At 38.3% G+C, this 22,552-nt stretch overlaps 1 protein-coding gene across 3 annotated transcripts in view; it reads left to right on the top strand.

The window, feature by feature from the left end:
• Nucleotides 1-22,552, top strand: part of INTS7 (integrator complex subunit 7) — a 44,790-nt gene that overhangs the window by 164 nt on the left and 22,074 nt on the right. For all 3 annotated transcript variants that reach the window (XR_013931354.1, XR_013931355.1, XM_080407941.1), the window contains exons 2-19: nt 181-310; nt 1,179-1,325; nt 3,407-3,544; nt 4,047-4,093; nt 4,608-4,807; nt 6,311-6,433; nt 8,872-8,989; nt 9,953-10,087; nt 10,658-10,755; nt 11,411-11,650; nt 12,359-12,496; nt 13,210-13,416; nt 17,000-17,194; nt 17,956-18,059; nt 18,446-18,514; nt 19,670-19,802; nt 20,932-21,030; nt 21,878-22,063. Coding sequence is in view for 1 of the 3 variants with exons in the window: in XM_080407941.1 (XP_080264067.1) it covers nt 181-310; nt 1,179-1,325; nt 3,407-3,544; nt 4,047-4,093; nt 4,608-4,807; nt 6,311-6,433; nt 8,872-8,989; nt 9,953-10,087; nt 10,658-10,755; nt 11,411-11,650; nt 12,359-12,496; nt 13,210-13,416; nt 17,000-17,194; nt 17,956-18,059; nt 18,446-18,514; nt 19,670-19,802; nt 20,932-21,030; nt 21,878-22,063 (2,507 nt within the window). In the remaining 2 variants the exon portion in view is untranslated. The remainder of the gene's footprint in view (nt 1-180; nt 311-1,178; nt 1,326-3,406; nt 3,545-4,046; nt 4,094-4,607; nt 4,808-6,310; nt 6,434-8,871; nt 8,990-9,952; nt 10,088-10,657; nt 10,756-11,410; nt 11,651-12,358; nt 12,497-13,209; nt 13,417-16,999; nt 17,195-17,955; nt 18,060-18,445; nt 18,515-19,669; nt 19,803-20,931; nt 21,031-21,877; nt 22,064-22,552) is intronic.

Raw genomic sequence — 22,552 nt, 5'->3', positions numbered from 1 at the left:
CTGGGAGGGGGAGTGGGGCTGCCTGACCCCCGGGTCGCCGGCGCGCTGTGGGGGTGGCCCGGCCCGGCAGTCGGTCCCCGCGGCTGGGGGTTTCGTCCGTCCCGCTTCCCGCGGGCGCCGTGGTGGGGCGGGTTGCGGAGGAGCGCTGGTGTCGACAGTCATTGCTGTTGTCTCGTTTAGGCCTCAGGTCTGGCAAACTCGGGGAGCAGTGTGAAGCCGTCGTTCGTTTTCCCAGGCTCTTCCAGAAATACCCTTTCCCTATTCTCATAAATTCAGCTTTCCTGAAGCTAGCAGATGTTTTTAGAGTGGGGTAAGTAACATCAGTTAGTTCCCATCCGTTCCAATCTCTGATCCGTAGTCATGCGTTGCGTCTTGGAGTGCTGCTGTGTTGGAGCCTGGGCAGTCATGGAGTGGTTTTGCTCTCCTGGTAGTACCACGGTGGTACTTACTCAGTGGAGGGCAAGTTGTGTTTGACTGAAGCTTGCTGTCCTCGACTCTAGTGGGCTTGAGTGGCTGTGAGTGATGAAGGACACGTGGTTCCTTCCCATCTGTCCAGATTTGAGGATTCACTTGCTGACGGGTGTAAATTGTGTTTTGTAGGCATGTTCAAAGTCATCATTAATTAACAGGTGAATGATCACATGTAAATTCCATCTCTAAGGAATGTTAATAACAAAGCCTGAAGTATAGCTTTTTCAAGTGCCTGATGTCTAAATGATGCATGTGATGGAAGTGGAGCTACTTTGTAACAGCTTACAAAACTTACCTGTTGCTGTTGTGGAGTCTTCACTGTTAGCTCCAGGAAGGAAAAGAAAGTCATTCACAGCTGGCAATGGTAACTAGACTTTTCTGTGTTAGTCCTGGATGCGTTTATCTGGTGGAATTAGATCCCTAAGTGTGCACAAAATGGGTACCTGCTTACACTCTTCCTCACTGGTGTCAGCAGTTCATTTCCCTGGAATTGGGCCTAAATTGGATGCTACCTGTACTCGATAATTAAACGATAGTGTGTTAATAGTCTCTCTTTTTACTATATCTACTTGAATATAATGTTTCTAAAGCATAGGCCTTGTCTTGTTTTAATTTACCCTTGGAAGTTTTTTAAAAATAACTTTTTTTACAGTGTTTGAATTTTTATTATAAAGCAGCCTGGTAAAGAAACGTGTGTCTTCCAACAGAAACAACTTCCTGAGGCTCTGTGTGCTGAAAGTTACTCAGCAGAGTGAGAAGCACTTAGAGAAGATCCTGAATGTGGATGAGTTTGTCAAAAGAGTTTTCTCAGTAATTCATAGCAATGATCCAGTTGCTCGAGCTATTACACTTAGGTATGTATTATATAAATGAACCTAATTTACTTCACATTTCTAGCTAATTAGTATGGTAGTCTGGAATAACAAAATCTGCATCCACCACGAATGAAATGTAGGAGGTGTCTTATACATTGGTTATAGAGTTAAAAGCAAAGATGTTGGTCTTTAGAGGGAGTGAATGATAAGGGTCTGTGATCAGAAGAACACGGTTATTAACCATTTGTGATGGTGAGAATTTTGTGGATGGCTCCAGGCAAAACAGAATTTGCAGTGTTGAAATTTTTTGTACTCAAGGAGGAAAACGAACCTGTTGTATGCATAACCCAGACAGTAGCTATATGCAATACATCCTGTGTTATCTATGATATATTTAAATCAGGACCAAAAGGGATATGCTTCCTTATGTGTCAAAATAATTTTTGTGGAATTGTAACAGAGATTTATTTATGTGAACCTTGTTATGCTTGCACCTAGATCTTTCATTTATTGTTGCCCTAGAAGTTTACTGCTTGTTGGTCTCTGAACAATAACTTCTAAGGAAGTACCGTTGTATTATTGATTGCTTTGGACTTCCTGGGAATCAAATGGAAAACCAAAAAAAAATTAAGCTATCTTTAATACCACTGTTTGGCTGCTTTTGTGTCTGTCTCTCTAATGCTATCCAACATGATCTTCTTAACTGCTTCTTCCAACTCTTGTGCAAGTGAATTTAAATGTGAAGAGAGCACTTTTCTTTTCCCCTTTGTATTCTTCTTTTCTATCCACCTGGAACTGTTCCTGATTTCACTACTAAAAGATGGGAGACAGTAACAGGGGTTTGCTTGATTAGCTTACATGTCCATTTTTTTCACCTTTTGATAGTCTATTTGAGTTTATACTTCCATGCTCTGGTGTCTCAATTCTTTAGATTCAGTATATCTACATGTTTTCTGGTACCTTCACTTCAGTATTCTAACATAAGATAACAATTGTTGACTGGTATTGAGGGCTATCTTTACAGACTGCTAAAAATCCCAGGAATCTGTTAATTTTGAAAAAAATAATTAAATTACTGATCAATTCAGAGGTTGCATTAAGTAAAAAGTTAAAATTGCTGTTGATCCAGCAGTTTCAGGTGAAATTCTTCAGCTGATTTTGGCTTTGTCCTTCTTAAGTAGTGTCAGTAAGAAAGAACATGCTGAAAGAAAGATCTGCTAAAAAACCCTTTGTGCCTGTGAAACTTTATTTACACAGAGCACTATCAATATTGGTATAGAACTCTTGCTAAAATTACCATCAGTGCAAATCCTGCATTCATTGTTCTATTAATTGGATTATGCTAAATATGTCTGAAAAGTATCTTAGAGATACCCTTAGCAAATAGATTGATTTTTCTCCTTTTTTTAACAGTTACACAAAATGCATTGCACTATTTCCAGTAATAACCTTATTTCACATCAGCAAAAGGTCTTAGAAACAAATGATGAAAGTCAGGTATTTGTTTGCTTGATCATGGTACCACTCTAGAAACTGCTTTTGTAGCATGTGGTTAAAATTTATGACTGTTCAGACATTTGTCACTCGCTTCTGCAGTCTTCAGTGGAAAGAGGGCTAGAAAAGGTGGAAACAGTTCTCTAAACCTTGTTCTTTTTACCCTCCTAGACTACCACATATCTGAATTTATATCACATGATACATCACGCTTCATGTGTGTCTGAAAATAGCTGTCAGTACACTTTCATGTTAAATCTGTTGTATTGATATCAGAGCTTGAATGTAAAAGCATCTGAAAAATACTTGTTCCTGATGCAGTAGTGCACTCTTAATTTTGTAAGAATCCTTGGTAAGTTTATTGCTGTGCCTATTTCAAACTAAAAGGAGTCAAAATGTAATATTTTTTTTTTAATTAAACTGACATAAGCCACATGACAAGACTTCTTATCTTTTATTTATATGCCTATTTTTAGCATTTGTTTGTTTTTGTAATATATGTGAAAAAGCACGTATTTATATAAAAATAGTCTTCTAACCAGTGCTTCTACACTTCTGTTCAGTTTCATCTTGCATTTCTTCATGATTATTGTTCTTCCTGATTTTGCTGTGATTTGTTTCTGTAGGATGTTGGGCAGCATGGCGTCTATTATTCCAGAAAGGAAGAATGCACATCACAGTATTCGTCAGAGTTTGGATTCCCATGATAATGTGGAAGTTGAAGCTGCTATATTTGCTGCTGCCAACTTCTCTGCACAATCAAAGTAAGATGTAATTTTTTTTCAGTTTCTTACATTACAGAGATTAGAAACTCCGTTGCCACTGGCACTCACAAACTTTAATTATTCCTTCTGTAGTGCTACCCATGTCATTTATAGCAGAACATTTAATTGCATGCAGTAACAGTATTGTGAGGAAATCTGAATACAGGTTTTAACAGATATTTTTTTTTTTATTATTCCTAAATAGTAATGGAAAGCTCGTATATATGGGAATGCAAAGTGGAATAGCAGTTTTAATCAAGGATTATTTTACAGAAGCTGTTAGGGAACAAAATGTAGGGCTGCTTGTCACCAACACATTTTTGAAAGCTTCCATTTTATCGTACAATCACGCCTACATGCAGGGGCTCTAAAACAACAGGTCTTGGCAAGCACTCTTTAGTGAAAGTTTTCATTGTTAAGACACAATGTTTGGTAGTACAGTTGATTTTTATTTTTACTTCTTTTATTTTTCATTTCACCTCATACTTTGTCTTCTCTACAGGGATTTTGCTGCCGGAATATGTAATAAAATCAGTGAGATGATTCAAGGTACATATGTATAATAAATGATAAAAGGGAAAAGCTCTAATTTCTCTTGAGAATTCTTTGTTAGCATTCTGATATCCAATCTTTACATATGGCTGTTGCCCTTATCCTCAAATGATTCCAGTTTTTAAATTAAATTAGCTAACCAATAATCCAACATCTGGCTCTCATGTCCTATTGAAAATGAAGTTCTCAAAACACCCGTTTAGTAAAGAATAAAAACTTATCTATAGTATGATGAATAAACTTGCACAGATTATCACAGGTTGCTTCAGATGAGTTAGTGTGCATTACTTGCAATAAAGCAAGGAGCAACCTTCTCAGAGAACCATGGAAGTGCTTGATGCCGCTTTCATTATGCTGCTACTTAGTAGATGAGTTATCTGAAGCTGATGCAGGTGTCTGCACAACCTACATTCAGCAGTGGTAGCAGTGCAGATATATTGTGTGCCTCAGTATTGCCAAAAGCCAGTACAAAGGACTAACGTTCCACCTGTGTTTCTCTTCCTTGTTGCAGGTTTGGCCACTCCTGTGGACTTGAAATTGAAGCTGATCCCTATTCTGCAGCATATGCATCATGATGCTAGCCTGGCCTCCAGCTCCCGGCAGCTGCTTCAGCAGCTGGTAACATCATATCCCTCTACCAAGATGGTCATTGTTACTCTGCACACTTTTACTCTTCTTGCTGCTTCTTCTTTGGTTGACATTCCTAAACAGGTAGTTCTTCCTGATTCATTCCTTCAACTTAAAAGTGCAAAGTACGCTTATAAAACCCCTTGGATTTTATCTGATGCTGAAAATAAATTGTAAAGGATATGCTAGGATGGGTTCTGTATGTGCTAGAGAAAGAACACCCTGAGAATTGTTGCTGCTGGCGTGTTTCTTTGCCCTATCTGGTCCTGTTTCCAGGTGGGCTCATCAAACACCAGAACCTTTCTTTACAGATCATAACCTTTCTATCTTTAAATCAACTGGAATTAAAATGAACGACAATCAGTTGGTATTTAGGAAAGCAAACACCCTGACTTTTTCTGGAAACATTTCATTTTACCTGTAGAACCTAGGCTTCGCTTATCAATACTGTGATTTTCTTGGGTTTTGAGTGTCTTTTGCCTTCCTTGCATGCAAGCAAATGAATATTTCAATAGTGTAGAGTGCATTTAAAAATGTATTTCTTGAAGAACTCTGAGGAATTTCAATCTGTTCCTATAATTTAAGACTATGAACCAAGCTGTGGGAAAGCAGTGATGGAAAAATACAATGCTTTTATGTTCTGATAATGCGATTTGTGGATCTGATTTATATAGCAGGTCTGAACACGGTGACATTTGAGATTCATCCAACTAACCCTTCTAAAGTAGTCATGAAAATCTACCTCCTTTCTTTCAATTCTGTACAACTATAGAAGGCTGATGTCCGTTACTGTTAGACTAATAGCATTGATCTGCCTGAAATGTTTTTTGTATGGCTGCTTTCTGTATTTCAGGAGATGCTTTTGATAATACTGATTCTATGCCAACTGAAATAGCATTAGAACACTTGATGTGATTTTTGTTTTTAATGATGATAACCATTGTGATTTAGGCTGTCTTTCTGCAACACAACAGCCAATGCTGCTTAAAAGTGATGTAGCCAGCATAGGCATGGAGAGCAAAATCATGGCCAGCATGTTCATGCTTTCATGTGCTGGCTGTTCTCTGTCAATTTGCACGCAATGAACACAGCAAAAGAAGTGCAATTAAGTATCACTTAACTTGAGAGAAATGGTTTGGGGGGGGGTGGGCAGGGATTTTTTCTGCTTGGGTTTTTGGCATGTCGGTTTTGCCATGTTAACTGCAGATCATGCAGACATGCAAATTAGCATCAAATGCACAGAAGACTTGCTAGTAGCAGAATCATGACAGTATAAGGTGTTTACTGAGCTTCTCGGGGATGTTTTATATTTCTGCGAGTGCTGAAATAGCTCTCAAGGCTTCTCAGGGGTGTAGGGTGATGTAGAGAAGGATGTGTGAACAAGGAGTGCAGGGTGGTAGAAATCGGCTGTCAAACTGTTTTAGCTTGCCATAGCATCAGAGCCTAAGTAGGACTTTTTCCTGTGGCAATCAGACAGAAAGTCAAATTGGTTTTGGCTGAGTATGCTCAAGACTTCTTCACAAATACTTTTGAAAATACTTCCTTCTAGTAGCATCTTTCTTAAACAACGAATTTACTTTGTTGCAGATCCAGCTGTTGTTGCAATACTTGAAGAATGACCCCAGGAAGGCTGTGAAGAGGCTTGCAATCCAAGATTTAAAGTTGTTGGCCAACAAGACACCACATACATGGAGCAGAGAAAATATTCAGGTTTATAAATTTCTTTAAGGTTTATTATGAAACTTTGCAATTAGTTTTAAATTTTTTTTTTCAGAATAATTTTGGAGATAAAGGAAGGAAGAGTGTACATCTCCATATCCTAAAGTCAGGTTACTCTGGATATAGAGTTCATAGAATCATAAAATATCTTGAACTGGTTGAGTTGACCTATAAGGATCAAAGCTGAGGTATTATAACTGAGGAAAGGCTTGTGTAGTACTGTACGGAAATAATTTTTCTCACAAACGCATCTAAGATAATAGACGTGAGAGCTGAATGTTTACACGAATCTTATAAATACTGGGTATATATTAATACCTTCATGTAAAAGGGAGAGTCTCTGTGCTGTTTGTTAAAGCATGTCATCCAGCAAGGTATACTTGAAAGGACAAATGTAATTCTGACTTCATTTCTTAGGATTAGTAGCTCATTTTCAGTAGTATCCTTGTGGTTCCTATTGCATGAATGAGACCCTAGAAGCTGTTTATAGTGCATCTGTGTTATCTGGGGAAACAGTTGTTACAGTGTAGATAGTATTGCTGCTTTCTTTCAGTCACAGTTACATACGAACATTTTTTTCTCCTTGTCTTTTTTTCTGGTAGAAATGACAATAGTAAATAACTTGAGGTTAGATTAATGGGAAAGTAAATATTTCAAGAACTTAATGGCACAGGCTTATAGCTCTACTTTTTTCTGGGTCTTTTTTTCTCTGTTTTTACTACTTTTGAAAGCTACTCTTGATATATATGCGGTTGGACCTTAAGGCAGCTGGGAGGAAAAACTATGTGCGTTTTTGTTAATAACTATGTGAGAAATAAAGCATGTTTTGCTTTGTCTCCAGTTGTCAAATAAGATTATTTGGAGTGTGCAGAGGTTTTGTTTTAGTGTCGTAAGGTAGGTGTCCTGATGGTTGAAATGCATGTGAAAAGCTTTCATTGTTGTCAGACTAAACCAGTGACTGAGTTACAACAAAATTGATGGACTGAAGCTTGTTAGTGCTTGCTGCATGGCGTGCAGAAGTGATAGTTTTTTTCTGACTTCTGAAATATAAAGCCATTATTTTGAGTAGGGCACCTCTTTTCCATATGTTTAAATAACTTGGTAATGGTTATACAACAGGGACTAGAAGAGACCCTCATTTTCTCATAGAAAAACCTGCTTGTATCTTTTTACCAACAAGAGTAGCAGTGGTGTTAATGTCTTCAGCATTTTGGGTTGGTCTGTGTAGGTCAGGTAGGAGAGGCTTGGTCTTTGTATTGTGGAGACTTCACTGATTTCTAGACACCAGCTTTAGAAGCTGTTGCTGTTGACACAGCAATCCTGCTGATTGTGAAGGTAACAAGCAGTCTGTGGCCCATCCTGCTAATTCTTTTGTGCTTCTGGCATTCTTCATAGTTACTGTTTCAAGTATGCTGTGTGAGTGGTGATCTAATAGCACTGGAGTAAAATACCAGTTTCTTGGGAGACATCAAGACTCATTTTCAATTCTAATCATTGTTATCTTCTTCTGTCTGTTGATGCCATACTATTCAGTGGGTTAGCAGAATACTACAATGGTATGAATTACAGATTTATTTAGGATTTAACACTTGCACCATATAAGAACATATATATGCCTGGTAAGAACACTATTTGGGGTTTTTATTAGTTCTGTGGAACTAATTCTATGTCATTGCTTTTCTTTATTGAGTTACTGGATGTTATCATTCAGCCTTGGTACTCTCTGGGGCAGGACATAGTTATGTTTTCCATTTGTGCCTCATGCTGACTAAAAAAGCCTCCAAAACCAGTGAATGACTACATTGTGGACAGTGTTGGCATAATGCATCTCAGAACAACATATGTTTTAAAAATTATTCTGATCTCGATGTGATAAGGCCTGAGTAGATCTGGCAAAAAAACCACAAAAGCGTGACAGGAGCTCTACTATAAACACGTTAAAAAATGAAATACGCTTCAAGATGTTTATCAAGAAACTTAAGCTGTATTCTGTAGGACACCAGGACTGTTACAGGAAATGACACTTTAAACTTCACTCTTGAGATATATACTTACATAGATCCCTGCGGGTTGTTATAAGGCAAAGTAATCAGTAAATATTGACGTATTTAAGACTGGGGAACTGTCTTAAAATCTTTCGCAATATTTGATCAGTGAGACCCAATATTTTTTCTACTGATTTTTAATTAATAGATGACTTCTAATCAGTGTTTCCTAGTATATGAGACCCACTCTCTTTTCTGCAAGCCATGTCCTCTGTCTTCTAAAACAGGTGCTTCAGCACGTGACTTCTGACTTTTGATTTCAGTATAATATTTTCTGTGGGAAAACCTTGACTCTCACAACTTCTAATAGAGAAGTGCAACTATCAATACAGATAGCTCATGGGACTTCCTTTCCTTTGTATCTTTTGTCCTGCTAATCTTTAGGCACTCTGTGAATCTGCTCTTCACACTCCGTATGACAGCTTGAAACTGGGCATGCTGTCTGTTCTTTCCACGTTATCGGGGACCATTGCCATTAAACAGTACTTCAGCAGTGCTCCAGGTAAGAAAGCCAGATTAAGTGACTACCTTTGGCATTTCTAATGGGTTGGCTATCTACTGATAATTGGTTTCATCTAAACACTTTGTAGCATATTTTTAAACTTATTTTTGAACTTCAGAACGCTAACTGAGGGTCAGACTGTGTTCATCTTATATAAACTTAAAATGGGATACTGTATACCCATGAATATTCATGGTCTAAAATTTTGTTCTGGATTTTGTGGGTAAATAGCTATATGAAAGGGGTTTTTACCTTTGGGTCTTCAACTTTTTTTCATTTTATGAAGAAATGTAATACCTCTCAAATAGCTGACCTGCATTCTGCTTAAGGTGCATTGAAACCATGGTTTTGCATAGTTTTTGAGTAGCATGGAGACTTAATGGTGCAAGAGTAGGCTGGTATGTTACTGTGGCACAGTGAAGCTATGCTACCCTTTGTGGCAATGACCTGCTCTGGTAGCAGGTGAACCTTTCTGCCTTGTGACTATATTCTGGAGAAATAGAGTTGGCATTTTAAAGTCGTTCAAGGTATCTTGTTCTTAAAATGATGATCATACTTTTATTTTTTCTTCTTGAAAGCCCAGCTACTTGGGCTGCAGAGTTGGAGAAAAAAAGTACATCCTCTTCAGTCATTCTGGCATGTCTTAATGATTAATAGGCTCACCAGCTTTTTTTAAGCAGATGCAATATTTCTGAGTCCCTGAAACATTAGCCTTCAGACCCAGATATTCTTTCGCACGTATGTCTAATTTGTATAATGTTCAAGAAAGGAGGGAGAGCCTCTGTTTGAGTGTGGGGAGAAAGAAAGGTATGTTTTCATCCTACCCTTAAAAAATATGGGGGGAAAAAATCCTAAATCAATATAGGTTTGTTGTTTTGGTGGGTTTTTTAATGAATATGCTTGAAAAGATCTGTGGTGTAATTATGGATTGTGATATTTTATGTTTGCCGTGTCTTTACTTAGGAACGACAGCTACAACCGCGAGATCGCTTGATTTAGTAAAACTAGCACAGGAGTGCTGTTACCATAATAACCGTGGCATTGCAGCTCATGGCGTGAGAATTTTGACCAATATATCAGCCTCCTGCCAGGAAAAAGGTAAATGAAAGCAACGACAATGAAATGTCTGTTTAATCAGGCTTATGCACTTAATGCCCATTAACTGGTCTTGTCTGTGAACCTGTCTGTAAATCTATCTGATCCTTGATGCTGATTAGGGGGAATGGGGACTATAACCTAGTAGAAAATATTTGGTATGATTTTGTGAATAGCTGGGAAGATTTCATCTTAATCTAATTTAAAGAAAAGTACTGGGCGCAGTAGAACTCGTGCTCAATAAATGCTTGTCTTACCTTTGCTGTAAGACTAATGAATTGATGTCAACTTTTTAAAAAATATCTTTGCACAAAGTCTGTTGCAAAAGAATGTGGACTAAGACTTGTAAATGTCCTGTTAGACTTATGCATGCTCTATAAATGTCATGGTGTGACTGCTGAATAGTTACCCAAGACACGGCATGGCAGAATTGTTTCTAAATCAAAATAAGGTAAGGCAGAAGTATTAGGAAGATACTTACCTGTCATGACTGCAACACCAGTGCAAGCATTACACCGTTTATGTTCAGAAAACATAACAGGGAACTAACTTACCTTGCTTTTCTTTTCTTAGATCTTCTGCCTTTGGAGCAAGATGCAGTTTTTGGCTTAGAAGCTCTTCTTGTTCTTTGTAGTCAAGATGACAGTCCAGGAGCTCAGGCAACCTTGAAGGTGACATTACTGTTGCTTTCCCCTAGCACAGCTTAAGTTACAGTAATAGCTTGTATAACAAAGGCTAGCATGCACCACATGGTGGAAGCATAACATACTGGAAGGAAACAAAGATTTTTTTTGATGTTTTGCCTGTAATCGGGGCTCAGATTGGTAGAACAACTGAGCACAACTATAGTGCAATTCGTGGCAGCTCTAGAGTAAGTTGACTGCTTGGGGCAGGGAGAAAGGGGGAAAGCATTCCTGTGAGAGGAACAGCTATAGGGATGGAGGTGCCTCTGGAGGACAAAGAATCTTGGAGAGAACCTGCTTTTTGGAGATGGGTATGCAATGTACGTGGTTACAATGTTTGTATAAACTATTATTTTTATTTTCCCACTTCATAAGCAGTTACCAGTAGTTTTATCTAGTTATTTACCTGTAAAGGCTGGTTGTATGAGAAGATTATTGTTCTTGAATTTGTGATGTGTTTTTGCACTGTGAGCTCAGGGACAGAGGCTTGGGCTCTTAGAAAAATCTCATCTTTTGTAGAGTATATGGTTCTGAAAATACCAGATCTATATTTCTGCAGTCATACTTGCAGATCAGTGTGTCTGGCTTTGTATTTTTAAGTAGACATTGTGCTTACTGTACCTGTTGATTATATGAATTGCAGATCACGTTAACTTGTATGGTGAAGCTGGTGAAGTGCCGTCCTCACCTGAGTCAGTCAGTAGTTGAATCCCTGCTGACTCAGTTGCACAGTGCCCAGGACACTGCTAGGATTCTCATGTGCCACTGTTTAGCAGCTATTGCCATGCAGCTGCCTGTCTTAGCAGATGGGATGCTGGGAGACCTAATGGACCTCTATAAATTAATTGGACGATCTGCCACAGATAAGAAACAGGAACTCTTGGTAAGACCTACTGGTGAATAGCTCTTGATGGGTGAAATCCATATAAACTACTGTGGATGGATTTTATTTAAAAAGGCAGCTAAGCTGTTTGTTATGTCCAAGTTGATGTGCCAGTCTATAGTAACTTTTCAGTTTTACTTCAACTTCTATTTCTCTGTGTTCAATGTGAAGTAGCTCACAGATGGAGCAGAACTACGCAGTGTATTCCATTGTATTTTCCAGCAGATGGCACTGCTTAGACAAACCTAGCTACTGAAATTGGGGGATCTGTAAAATAATGGTTATAGAAAACCAAAATGGCATTTTGCTCAATTTACATATAGTACTTGGATGCCCATGACTTCTACTATACTGTGAGAGATAAAAATGCTTTTTTGACATCCATTTGAAAATGTATTTTAATTTTAAATTAAGATTTGTAATTCCTTTCTTATTTGGAGCATTTGAATTACCTCAGTTAAAAGCCACAGTAAAGAGTCTTTAAGTGACAGATGACTTTCACTTACAAGAAATACTTGGGTTGCCATAACAACTTGAAAGAAGTCTGAGAAAAGTTCCTCAGTTAAAATGCATATGTAATTTTCTATGTAGTTTTGAGTCCAAAATCAGTCAAATAATTTCTGGTAGTTTAGGAAACAGTTAGCTTTTTTTTCTTGTTTTGTTTAGTTCCTGATCTACAACCTTCTTCACCCCTCCACTCTTCCTTAGGTTTCTCTTGCCACGGTGATATTTGTTTCCAGTCAGAAAGCTTTATCTTCAGAAATCAAAACTGTTATAAAACAACAGCTTGAGAATTCTTCCAGTGGATGGACAGCCTACAGGATAGCCAGACAGGCTTCCAGAATGGTAAGTGAAAATACCTGGAGGAAAATGGTTTGATGTGGTTGGGCAGATGCTAGTGATTTCTTGGAATTAGAAAAAGAAAATAAGGAAAATAGTAGGGTTGGGGATGAGGAAATGAATGTGGGGTCAAAAAAAAAATATTTCCGTCTTAATTTCCTGGAATGCTGATTCAGATATATATGCCATTTAGTGTAGTCATCCCATCAGGTTAGTTTTTCACTTGTCTTTTTGCAGTATTTGAGAAGAATGTAATGACCTGGTACTTCCTTGAGCACATGCCTAATCTGCATTGTGTGGCTGTTCTTTAGGAGGTGATATAGGCCATCCTGATGTCTGCTTCTCCAATGTGAGGGAAGGAGAAGGCACAGTTTCCCTTTTCCCTTCAGTAAAGTCACAGCTGGGGTCAGAATTATGTAGAAACCCTAGTATGAGATGCTGGGATAAAAGTAAATTTTGATATTTGTTTCTCCTTTTGTTGAACTATTTTGTGTAAATAAATACTACGTTTTATACAGGCTGATGCTTCCATAAAATAAACATTTGTGCTTCTATTTATTGTTAGGAATGTCATGATCAGATAACTGGAAGTTTCACTAATTCTATTTATAAAGTAAGGGTAGTTTTGGAGATGTTACTGTTTTCTTATTTGTATTTGTTTCATAGAAATCCACAGCCTTCTTTCATGTCTCCTCTTGGAAACATTCTTGTCATTACAGGGCAACCATGACATGGCCAGAGAACTGTATCAAAGCCTGCTGACTCAAGTAGCTTCAGAACACTTCTACTTCTGGCTGAACAGCTTGAAGGAGTTCTCCCATGCAGAACAGTGTCTGACAGGTTTGCAGGAGGACAACTACAGCTCAGCACTTTCTTGCATTGCTGAAGCTTTAAAATCCTATCACAAAGGAATAGCATCGCTGACGGTTAGCACAGATCTTCTACTTTAGTGATGATGTTTCTGTATACTGCAGCAAGTCTTTTTGGTTTCTCTTCTTAAACCTCTGACAAGTTTTTAAAGACATCGGACATCTGCCAGACTCTCTTTCTGAGAGGACTGCAGGGAAGATTTAGTTGTAACACACTGCATCTTCAGAGGGAAGATCCTGTAGCTCAGCTAAGTGTGATTAGCTAGACTTGACTTCCCCCCCCCCCCCCCCCCCCCCATTTCTTCTTCACCCCCCACTTCCTGCCTTGATCAAATCATATGGTATGTGACAGATCTTTTTAAAAGTTACAGTACTTAAAATTTTCCACTCCTTGTCTTGGCTGAATAAATACTATTGTAATAATAGGACATCATTCTTGAGATGTGGAGAAGGGTTTAATTGCCTTCCTCCCTCTTGCTGAGTTCATGTTGACTTGTATTTGATAATGTGATCCTATAGAATCCTAACAACACTGCAACACCAGTTTAGTGGGAGGAGAGAGGACAATTCAGTCTCATCAAATCAACAGAGTTCAAATGGTACCTGCTTTTATGCAAATACTTTCTGCTTTTCTGAAGTGGTGAAAATGCCAAGAAGCTGTGTGATGTCTGTGAATGTAAACAAAAAAAGCATTAATGAATACAGACCTTCAGTTCTTACTGTTAAGTGGCTCCTTAACAAAAGACTATCTGGCTTCACACAGCGCTTGCTTTCATGTTTTAGTTTGCATGAAGAAACCTTTACATACAGTTTTTTGTATGTCTTTTGAATGAAGCTGCTCTCCCCCTGCCCAGCAGTGGAACTGTCAGTGTCGTAACAATTCTGATATTAATGTTTAATAAAGTTCAGATATTACTGTTTATTAATAAAACTATCCCTGAATAATAAGCAGAAGGATGTAAATTTTACACCTTTGTCCTTTGAGAGAAAGCTCCATTGTTCCTGAAGTATGTCTTTAACTTGTTGACTGAGTGAATAAGGCTTTTAATTCAATATTTCAAGATTTCTCCAATGTCTAGAAGACATTGAGGGGGGACCTCATCTAATTAGATGTTCATATTTAATAGAGGCAGGAAAATAAGCTGTTTAAATAGGTCATTCTGTGATTCAGTAATTTAGTTAGCCTTTCCCTAGAGTTTAGGGTTTTTTTTCTGTTGAAGGATTCCAGTCATCTCCTCGGCTGACTTCACTTCCTGCATGTTGCACATAGTGTTTTTGTGGGTGCAATACCTTCCTTGTGAGTTGTTGTGGTCCAGAGTAGTAAGTACAGGTTTCAGAGGGCTAGAAAAGAGGAAACTGAGTGTTACTGCTGGCTGTTGCTGACTTGTTGCACTGCTCTGGACAAATTCCTAACCATGCTGCAGTGTATCAGTTGTGAAAGGAGCCAGTCACTGATTGTATCTACAGAACTCAGCATCTTGAAGGAGTGAAGTGCCATAACATGCACATGATAGTTTTACTGCTATAGACTTTTTCTGTCTCTCCCCTATGACTTTGCTGCTGCTGTTTTAGTGTAGGGCATGACTCAGCACTGTTGGTTCCAGACACCATTAGTGCATATCATGAACCCTGTGTAGCTTGTCTGCTTTGTAGCAGGAAGACGCTTTGCTGGTAAATCTGTTGCAGATATTTGGTCAGCCCAGTTTAGCAATGATGAAATATTTACAGTGTCTGATCTTGTCAGAAAATTTCTCAATTCCTTCTTGATATGCATGCAACTGTCTTGCATTGCTATATGCAAGATGCTCTTTCATGTGAGCTAGTCTGCTTGAGGAAAAAAATCCCATTACTTTATGGATGAAGGGTGTTGGGGGGATGGCAGGGACTTATCATAGAGCATATTGGCCACAGTCCCCATCTGTCTCACTGCGTACTTATTTGTATAGTTTTTGAATAGGACCCGCTCTTTCTGGCGCAGAACATGCATCTTGTGAAAAACAAACACAATGCTTTCAACTGCTGGTAATCTAGAGAAGATGCAGAACTTGAACAAAGCATTAATATAATCATTGATTAAGTAGCACTAACTCCAAATATGTTGATAACAAGTGGTGGTGGTTGAAGAACTTGGCTGAGCCAAAGAACTCTGTCATTTTCAAAAAAGAATTGTAACTCATTTATTGCCCGTGGCTATATGGGTAGCAGATAAGGTAAATTGCAGTATTAATGAGGCAAGCTTGTATTTCCATTTACAAGAATGGAGTCCAATTTGTGCTACTAAAAATGTCTGGATTTTCTGATACAAGTACTGGTACTTTACTCTCAATAAAAGCGTGTAGTCTCTGTAGAGCAATTACTGTGCAGCGAGATCTCTTCTACAGAGGGTTTTCTGAAACCACCCTTGCAGAATAAACTGAACAATTTCCATTCAAAAGGGATTTTTTAATGCTCTTGGAGAAATGAAAATGAAGTGATAGATAAGAGAGGCTAAATGGCTCAAGAGAAGAAATAGTCTTATTTCTTTGGCTGAAATCTAGTTTAGTGGTTGCAGTTGGCTGATGTTTTTTCATTTTAGTGAGTAGTGGGCCAGTTCTCAGTGGGTGGGATGTTTTGTGAGGAACTAGTTTGCTGCTTTCCTGCCAGCAGAAGTGGTTCTTAGTAAGGTTTTGGGATGAATTGTAACAACTTGGTTCCAGAAGTAATCTTTTCTGGTGAGGAATAAAAAGCACTGGTGGAAGGTATGTGTGAGTTTAACATCCATTCTGTGAGTAAGAGAAGGTTCCAGTTCTTTGTTTTGCAGGTGGCTTTTTCCCCCCTAAAGGAAAAAAGTGTACTCTTCTTAAAATCCAGCAGTATAAGAAAAGATAGTAATAAGAATAAAAGGATTTTTTGCCTTAAGTAGTATCAAATCTCAAGCGCTCCAGCTTACTCCCTCCTGGGTGTCCTAAGCTGTCACAGGTGTTTCTACAAGTCAGATAAGCTCCCAAAGTCTTAGGGAACAAAGTTTCCCAGAACCATATATGCTAAATAATAACATGTCTACCATTATGGAGTTCTCTTACTTACTGTTGCTAGTTGTCACTGAACTTGTGTCTAGTCTTCGTCAAATGCAAGGTTCAGTGCCTTCCTAATGTTCCTGTCTATTTCACAGTTAAAAAAAAACAAACCAAAGGTTGTATTACCCCTTCTGCTTGCTGCAGGTAACCTAGGCAATTCTTTCTTTTCTGGCTGATGCAGGGAATCACTTTTTCAGTCCTCTGTTTCAGTTTGCCTTACAATTCGGTGTGCTTTCCTGTAGTAAGGACTGTCTGGACTAATGTAACTTGAAGTCTAAGGCCTGGCCTTGGAGGAAGAGGAAATAGGTGCCCTAATAAATAGCATTTTAACAGCTTATCACATTTGTTACAAGGGTGATTGCTTGCTTGAAATACAGCTTAGTAATTAGCTGACTTCTGTGTTGTTTATATTCAGTATGATTTAAATTAAGCAAATCTATTAAATCTAGCCTTAAAAAAAGCAGCTTTCAGAATTGAACTGAAGGGTTCTGTTGTCTCGTGAGACAGTTCAGTGACATTGTAAAGTTACTTAATCATGTTTGCTTTCAACCTAGATTGCCAGCATTCCTATTATTGTGTTTCAGGCTGCTAGTACACCACTTAATCCTCTGAGCTTCCAGTGTGGGTTTGTGAAACTCAGGATTGACCTTCTGCAAGCTTTTTCTCAACTTATTTGTACCTGCAACAGCCTAAAAACGAGTCCACCACCAGCTATTGCCACAACAATTGCTATGACATCAGGAAATGATCTCCAAAGGTGTGGACGCATCTCTAACCAGGCATGTATTCTTGTTCCACTCTTGTGCAGTTACATTATGGCTCTGGTGTGAATGTTGCTTCTCAGCAAACATATCTGATGAAAGAAAAGTGGTAGTAAACAGTTTTGCTAGATAGTGGGCCTTGGCTTTCACCTGTCACTGTAAAAAAAGTCTGCCTGTAGCAGGCCATATTTTGAAGTTGAGCATGTATGTACGTTTTCTCACACATTGATGCACAGAGCTCCCAAGGACATGCATGCAGTTAAGCCACTCAGTACACTCAAACTTGCAAGACCTTTCACACCTTGATTCGAAACACCTCTGATACTGTGATTACACTTCAGGATCATAATGCAACTTCTTTTGATAAGTGTTGGCAACTCACTTGATACCATACAGAACACCAAAGCAGTCTGCTTCTAAAATGCATGTACCCTTCAAGAAGGAATCAGTGGGTAGTCTTTCAAAGACAGAGCAGTTTGATTGACCAGTAGGAGTTGGAGGAGGTTGGTGGTCGTTTTGTTTTGCTTTCTTTTTAACCCAAAGAGGATATGTTGGTGATACGTTACAGGAAAAATATCTGTTTAATGTGTGGACAATAAAAATCACCAAAGGAACAGGCTATCTGTGTGAAGAAGCAAGAAATTTATATGTTTTGCCAGAGTATGTTGTCTTACTCTTTCAGTGTTGTATGTTTAATGTTTTAATGTGGTTTTCTGGATGTGTGGGGCTTTGATTTTGTTTTGATTTGATTTTTTTGACTAGTAACATTGCCTCTGTAGATGAAACACTCAATGGAGGAGTTCCGAAACCTGGCTACGCGGTATGGAGATCTGTATCAGTCATCTTTTGATGCAGACTCAGCAACTCTAAGGAATGTAGAACTGTATCCTTTTAAAATCTTAGAAATGGTCCACTTCCCTTCTCATGTGACCTGCGTGAAGCTTAGTAATCCTTTTTTCTACAAAGACTGGCACAAAATCATCTTGAAATTAGTAATGTAAAAATTAGGTACCAGTTGCTTAAAACCTATTTGGAATTGCCATACTATTGTCAGGAATTACTTTATGGAACAAATTACGACACAAAAATTGCAATAGCATAAAACTTGGGATTTTCATGGCTTTTGCTCTGCATTTACTAAAGGAGTAATGACTGCAGGATTACTTCACAAAAGCTAGAGAAATAAGGAAAAGTGCCAGTAAATATACTGCATGTCTTGGTTTAGGTGCCAGTTTTGTAAATCTTCCAGCTCCTTAGTATTAAGATCAGACAACAGCAGAGCTGCCTGTTAATTTCACATGCAATAGAAGCTCTGATTTTGGATCCAGAATCTGCAAGGTATGTTTGATAATTAACTTTCTACTCTTTTGCTATTTTTTTCTGAATTCTTGGGGCTTTAAGCCTAGGAATTTGAAGAATGTTCAGAAAGTTTCTCAGTGGACTCTTCTAATTCTACTCTGGGCAGGCTTGAGGACCTGTTGCTGCTGTGCTATACCTGGCAGGCTAGGAACTGTGTTTTGAGTTCTGTATTTTATACAGATTTTGCTCTTGAGAGCACTATACAGAACTTACCTTAAATATAGGCTTATGTTAAAAGAAAAAACTACTTTTAATCTCTTCTTTAGCCACCTGTTTTAACTTATGTCATTGTGTGTTAGCTCCTATACCTACTGTCTGCACTTGTAAGCACACATTATTTTCCTTCAGAGTCCTGAAAATATATGCACTAAATTAGTTTAATCTCCTAATGTAAATCCATTGCCTCTGGCTCTTTTTAACAGTGAAGGTATACCCACCAGAAAATCACATTGAAGTACTTATGAATTGAATCAATCACTCTTTAAAACTGCCAGGCTGAGATTAAATGGAAGATAATGTGGATAAACAGATTTTTAAATGTATGATTTTTATAACTAAAAATACAAGCAAACATCTGAAGTGACTGTCCTCATGAATTAGACATTGTTTAGAAGGTGTATTAATCATACTTGTAAAAAGTAGGAAGCCATGGATTTCAAAACATGGGATCCCTAGGAGATGGAATTGTATTCAAAGCATGAGATTATAAACTTCCAGAATTAGTTTTAACTCTGGCTGGCATTCTTGCTTTTTCTTGAGTTGTGAGACTTTAAAAAACTTTATAAACATTGCAGGCTTAAATAAAAGCCAGTGGAATTAAACACTGCAGGCTTAAGTAAAAGCTAGGGGAATTAAGAACTGTAACTGCTTCAAGTGAGAGAAGGTGGGGACAGAAAGCAGTGGGTAAGCTGTAGTTAAGTAAAGGTTTAAATGTAAAGGGCAAGTCTTATAGTGGAAAGATAATAAGGGAACAGAGGAAACAGTTTGAAAGACAGTTCGTTCTTAATGGATTTCAGGTTGTAACAAAGGGTGATCTTGTTGGACCCATTCGGGTGCGAGAGCCTCCTAGGTCACGGTGAGGAAAGTATGTTAGACAGGATGAAAACTTGTTTTGGTTTGGGTTTTTTTTTTCAGTTTCCAGGAATATAGCTCAAATGGAACAGCACATGTTGAGAGTGAATATGAAAGAAGAATGATGTCTGTATTTAATCATGTACTGGAAGAAGTGGAATCCCTCAACAGGAAGTATGCTCCTGTGTCTTACTTGGCAAGTAACAGTTTTAAATGTATAATTCTGTAGACAAAGTTTCCAAAGACATGGCAACTCAGTATATTTGTGGTGGTCAAGAAACTGAAGAGTGCACTTGATCAATTAACGTAACCTCTTGCTGGCACAAGTAGTCTCTATGAAGACTCACTACTTCAAAAATACTTCAAAAAAGGTTCTGCAAAGACATTTGTAACCGTACAGATTAAAAATAATGTTTTAAAAATTCTGATACTAAGAATATAGCAGATGCTGGTAAGATACCTAAAAGTAATCGTTCTCCTACCACACACAGCACTGGAGGGTCCAGCACTAGCCTAGCTTTGGCTGGTGAGTCGTTGGCAGTTCACGCTGTGTTTTGTGAGTATAGCATTTCCCTTATCGGTGCAGGTCATCAGAGAACACAATGTAAAGTGTGCTGTATGCAAACAGTGAGCTGTAAGTGATAACACCTTTACGGGGCTGGTATGGTTTCTTCTTTTACTGTTGGTGAACATCATAAAACTGAAGTGCATGTTGATGGGAATGAGGTACTTAATTTGTCACGGCTGGCATCTATTTGCCTTCTTTCTGAATTCAACAGTCCTTACCAATTCCAAATAGAATAGAAGAATGAGTAATGTAAAATATAGCGAAGGTAAACCCTGTAAACTTGGTTATCACCAGCTCCGTATCAGTGCAGCTTGGTGACTTCAGTAGCACTCCCTTTGCTCGTCTGAGCCAGAAGGATGGTGTAGTGCAGTGGGGAAGAGACTTAAAACTTAATTATTGCACTGCATTAAGTTGTGGTAGATGCCGGTCTTGTTCGCTTGGAGAATTGCTTATTTCAGAATTTGTGTGTGAGGGTTTTGTGTATGAGCATTTCAAGCAGATCCTGCTCTGCTGACCATAACGCTAGGACTGAAATTATTTGGATTTTTTCTTTTTCTTGGCCTCCTTGTTCTTTCCAGGGCAGAATATAAACAGGCTGAATGTAGTCATCGTAGCAGCTGTTGCTCTATGACTGTATCAATATATTTCTGGACTTCTAGTGGAAACTATTGCAGTTTCAATAGCATGAGTAAATGTCTTTTTCCTATGCTATGAATGATAATTTTTTTCTCTACTATTTTGGTTCTGTTTCTTACAGCATACAGCTTGTCTGTGCGATGCTGTCATTGCATTGTTGAAGGTACCCCTTTCATTTCAGAGGTACTTTTTTCAAAAGCTGCAATCTACAAGCATTAAGGTAAGTGTACTGCTCAAATGTGGCCTAAAATTACTCTTTATAGAGTCTTTACTTCATGACAAAAGTCTTACTGAAGGCACAAGGTTTCAGCATTTCTACTGAAGATACTTAAATGCAAATAGCATCTGGGTTTATCTGTTAAGAAAAACTTCAATAATATGTACATGTAGTCATTAAGAACTACTAGGCTGTGACTTAGGCAAGTAGGATTCAGTTCTTTGATTGCAAAGCCTTAAAGATAAAATCTAACTGGAGTTTTTGTTGATTCTGAGAATGCAAAGCTAAATAACATTCTAGTCCTGTGAAGGCAACTTCTATATATTTTTTTTTTTCTTTTCCTTTTAAAAAAGCAACGTTTACTATCTTGGAAGGAAATTGTGGTATTCAGCTGACTGATTAAGATTGGCTGTATGTGACCTTTAGTGGTTGCATGTTGTTGGGTTTTTGGGGGGCTTTTTTTGTGGTTGTTTTGGTTTTTTACTTAAGTGCTCCTTTTTCTAGGAAAAATGAAAGCCTTGGGATTTTTAATGTTTACTTTGTGCATTTTACTACCTTGTTTGACTTAATATAGTTACCTGTGACTATTTTGTAGTAGATTTTCTGCTTCTTTTGAAGAAGTGCAATTAATGAAACTGATATAAAGACCACATCTGGTATTGCTGATGATGCTTGTTAATCATTATAGTTACGAGTCTCAAATATATGTCTTGTGTTTCCATTTGCTGGTTTCCCTACCAAACCCTCCTTGGAAATTTTTCTATAAGGTGGTGTTCGGTTTCAGCCTTGAATTGCATTTGCTTTTCTGGAGGCATGACATTACTTTTTGGTCTGTTTTCTTGTGTTTCAGCTTGCTCTATCCCCATCTCCAAGGAACCCTGCAGAACCTATTGCAGTACAGAACAATCAGCAGTTGGCCCTAAAGGTGGAAGGAGTGGTTCAGCATGGGTCTAAACCAGGCCTTTTCCGTAAAATCCAATCTGTCTGTCTAAATGTCTCTTCAGTGCTGCAGAGCAAATCTGGACAAGACTATAAGGTATGGATAGAACAGAGCCAGGAGGAGGCTTTAAGCTTTCTTTGCTGTGTTTTCCTGCTCTTTTGTTTGGCTCTGGTTAGTGGAACTTTCAGGTTGAAATGGATGGGTGGTTCTGTAATCTCACTCTTGATAGTTCACAAAAACTGGACAGAGCCAGGCATAGTGCACGGAAGGGATCTGGGATTTTGAAGTCTGCTGTGTGCTGATACCTTTTTAGTAACAGCTTTTCTTCCAAACAAAAGAGGCTTTGTGATGTTTAGAGCAAGTCATTAGGAAAACGCTTGAGATCAGGAAAATTGAACCTAGGTATATATCGTGTGAAACTCCACAGGGGGGAAAAAAGGCAGGAGTAGATTATTCTCTGCCACATAGTTTCTAGAACTTTTTGATCTGCGTTTTAAATTGTTTTTATTTGCTTCTTCATGGGAATCGGGGGGATGGGCTTTCCAAATTAAATATTAGAACCTGAACTTTAGACATGCAATCTTT

This window comes from Falco punctatus (assembly GCF_963210335.1).
Source record: "Falco punctatus genome assembly, chromosome: 12".
Taxonomy (NCBI): domain Eukaryota; kingdom Metazoa; phylum Chordata; class Aves; order Falconiformes; family Falconidae; genus Falco; species Falco punctatus.
The sequence above is the reverse complement of the archived record's forward strand: the minus strand, read 5'-3'. Positions and strand labels throughout refer to the sequence as shown.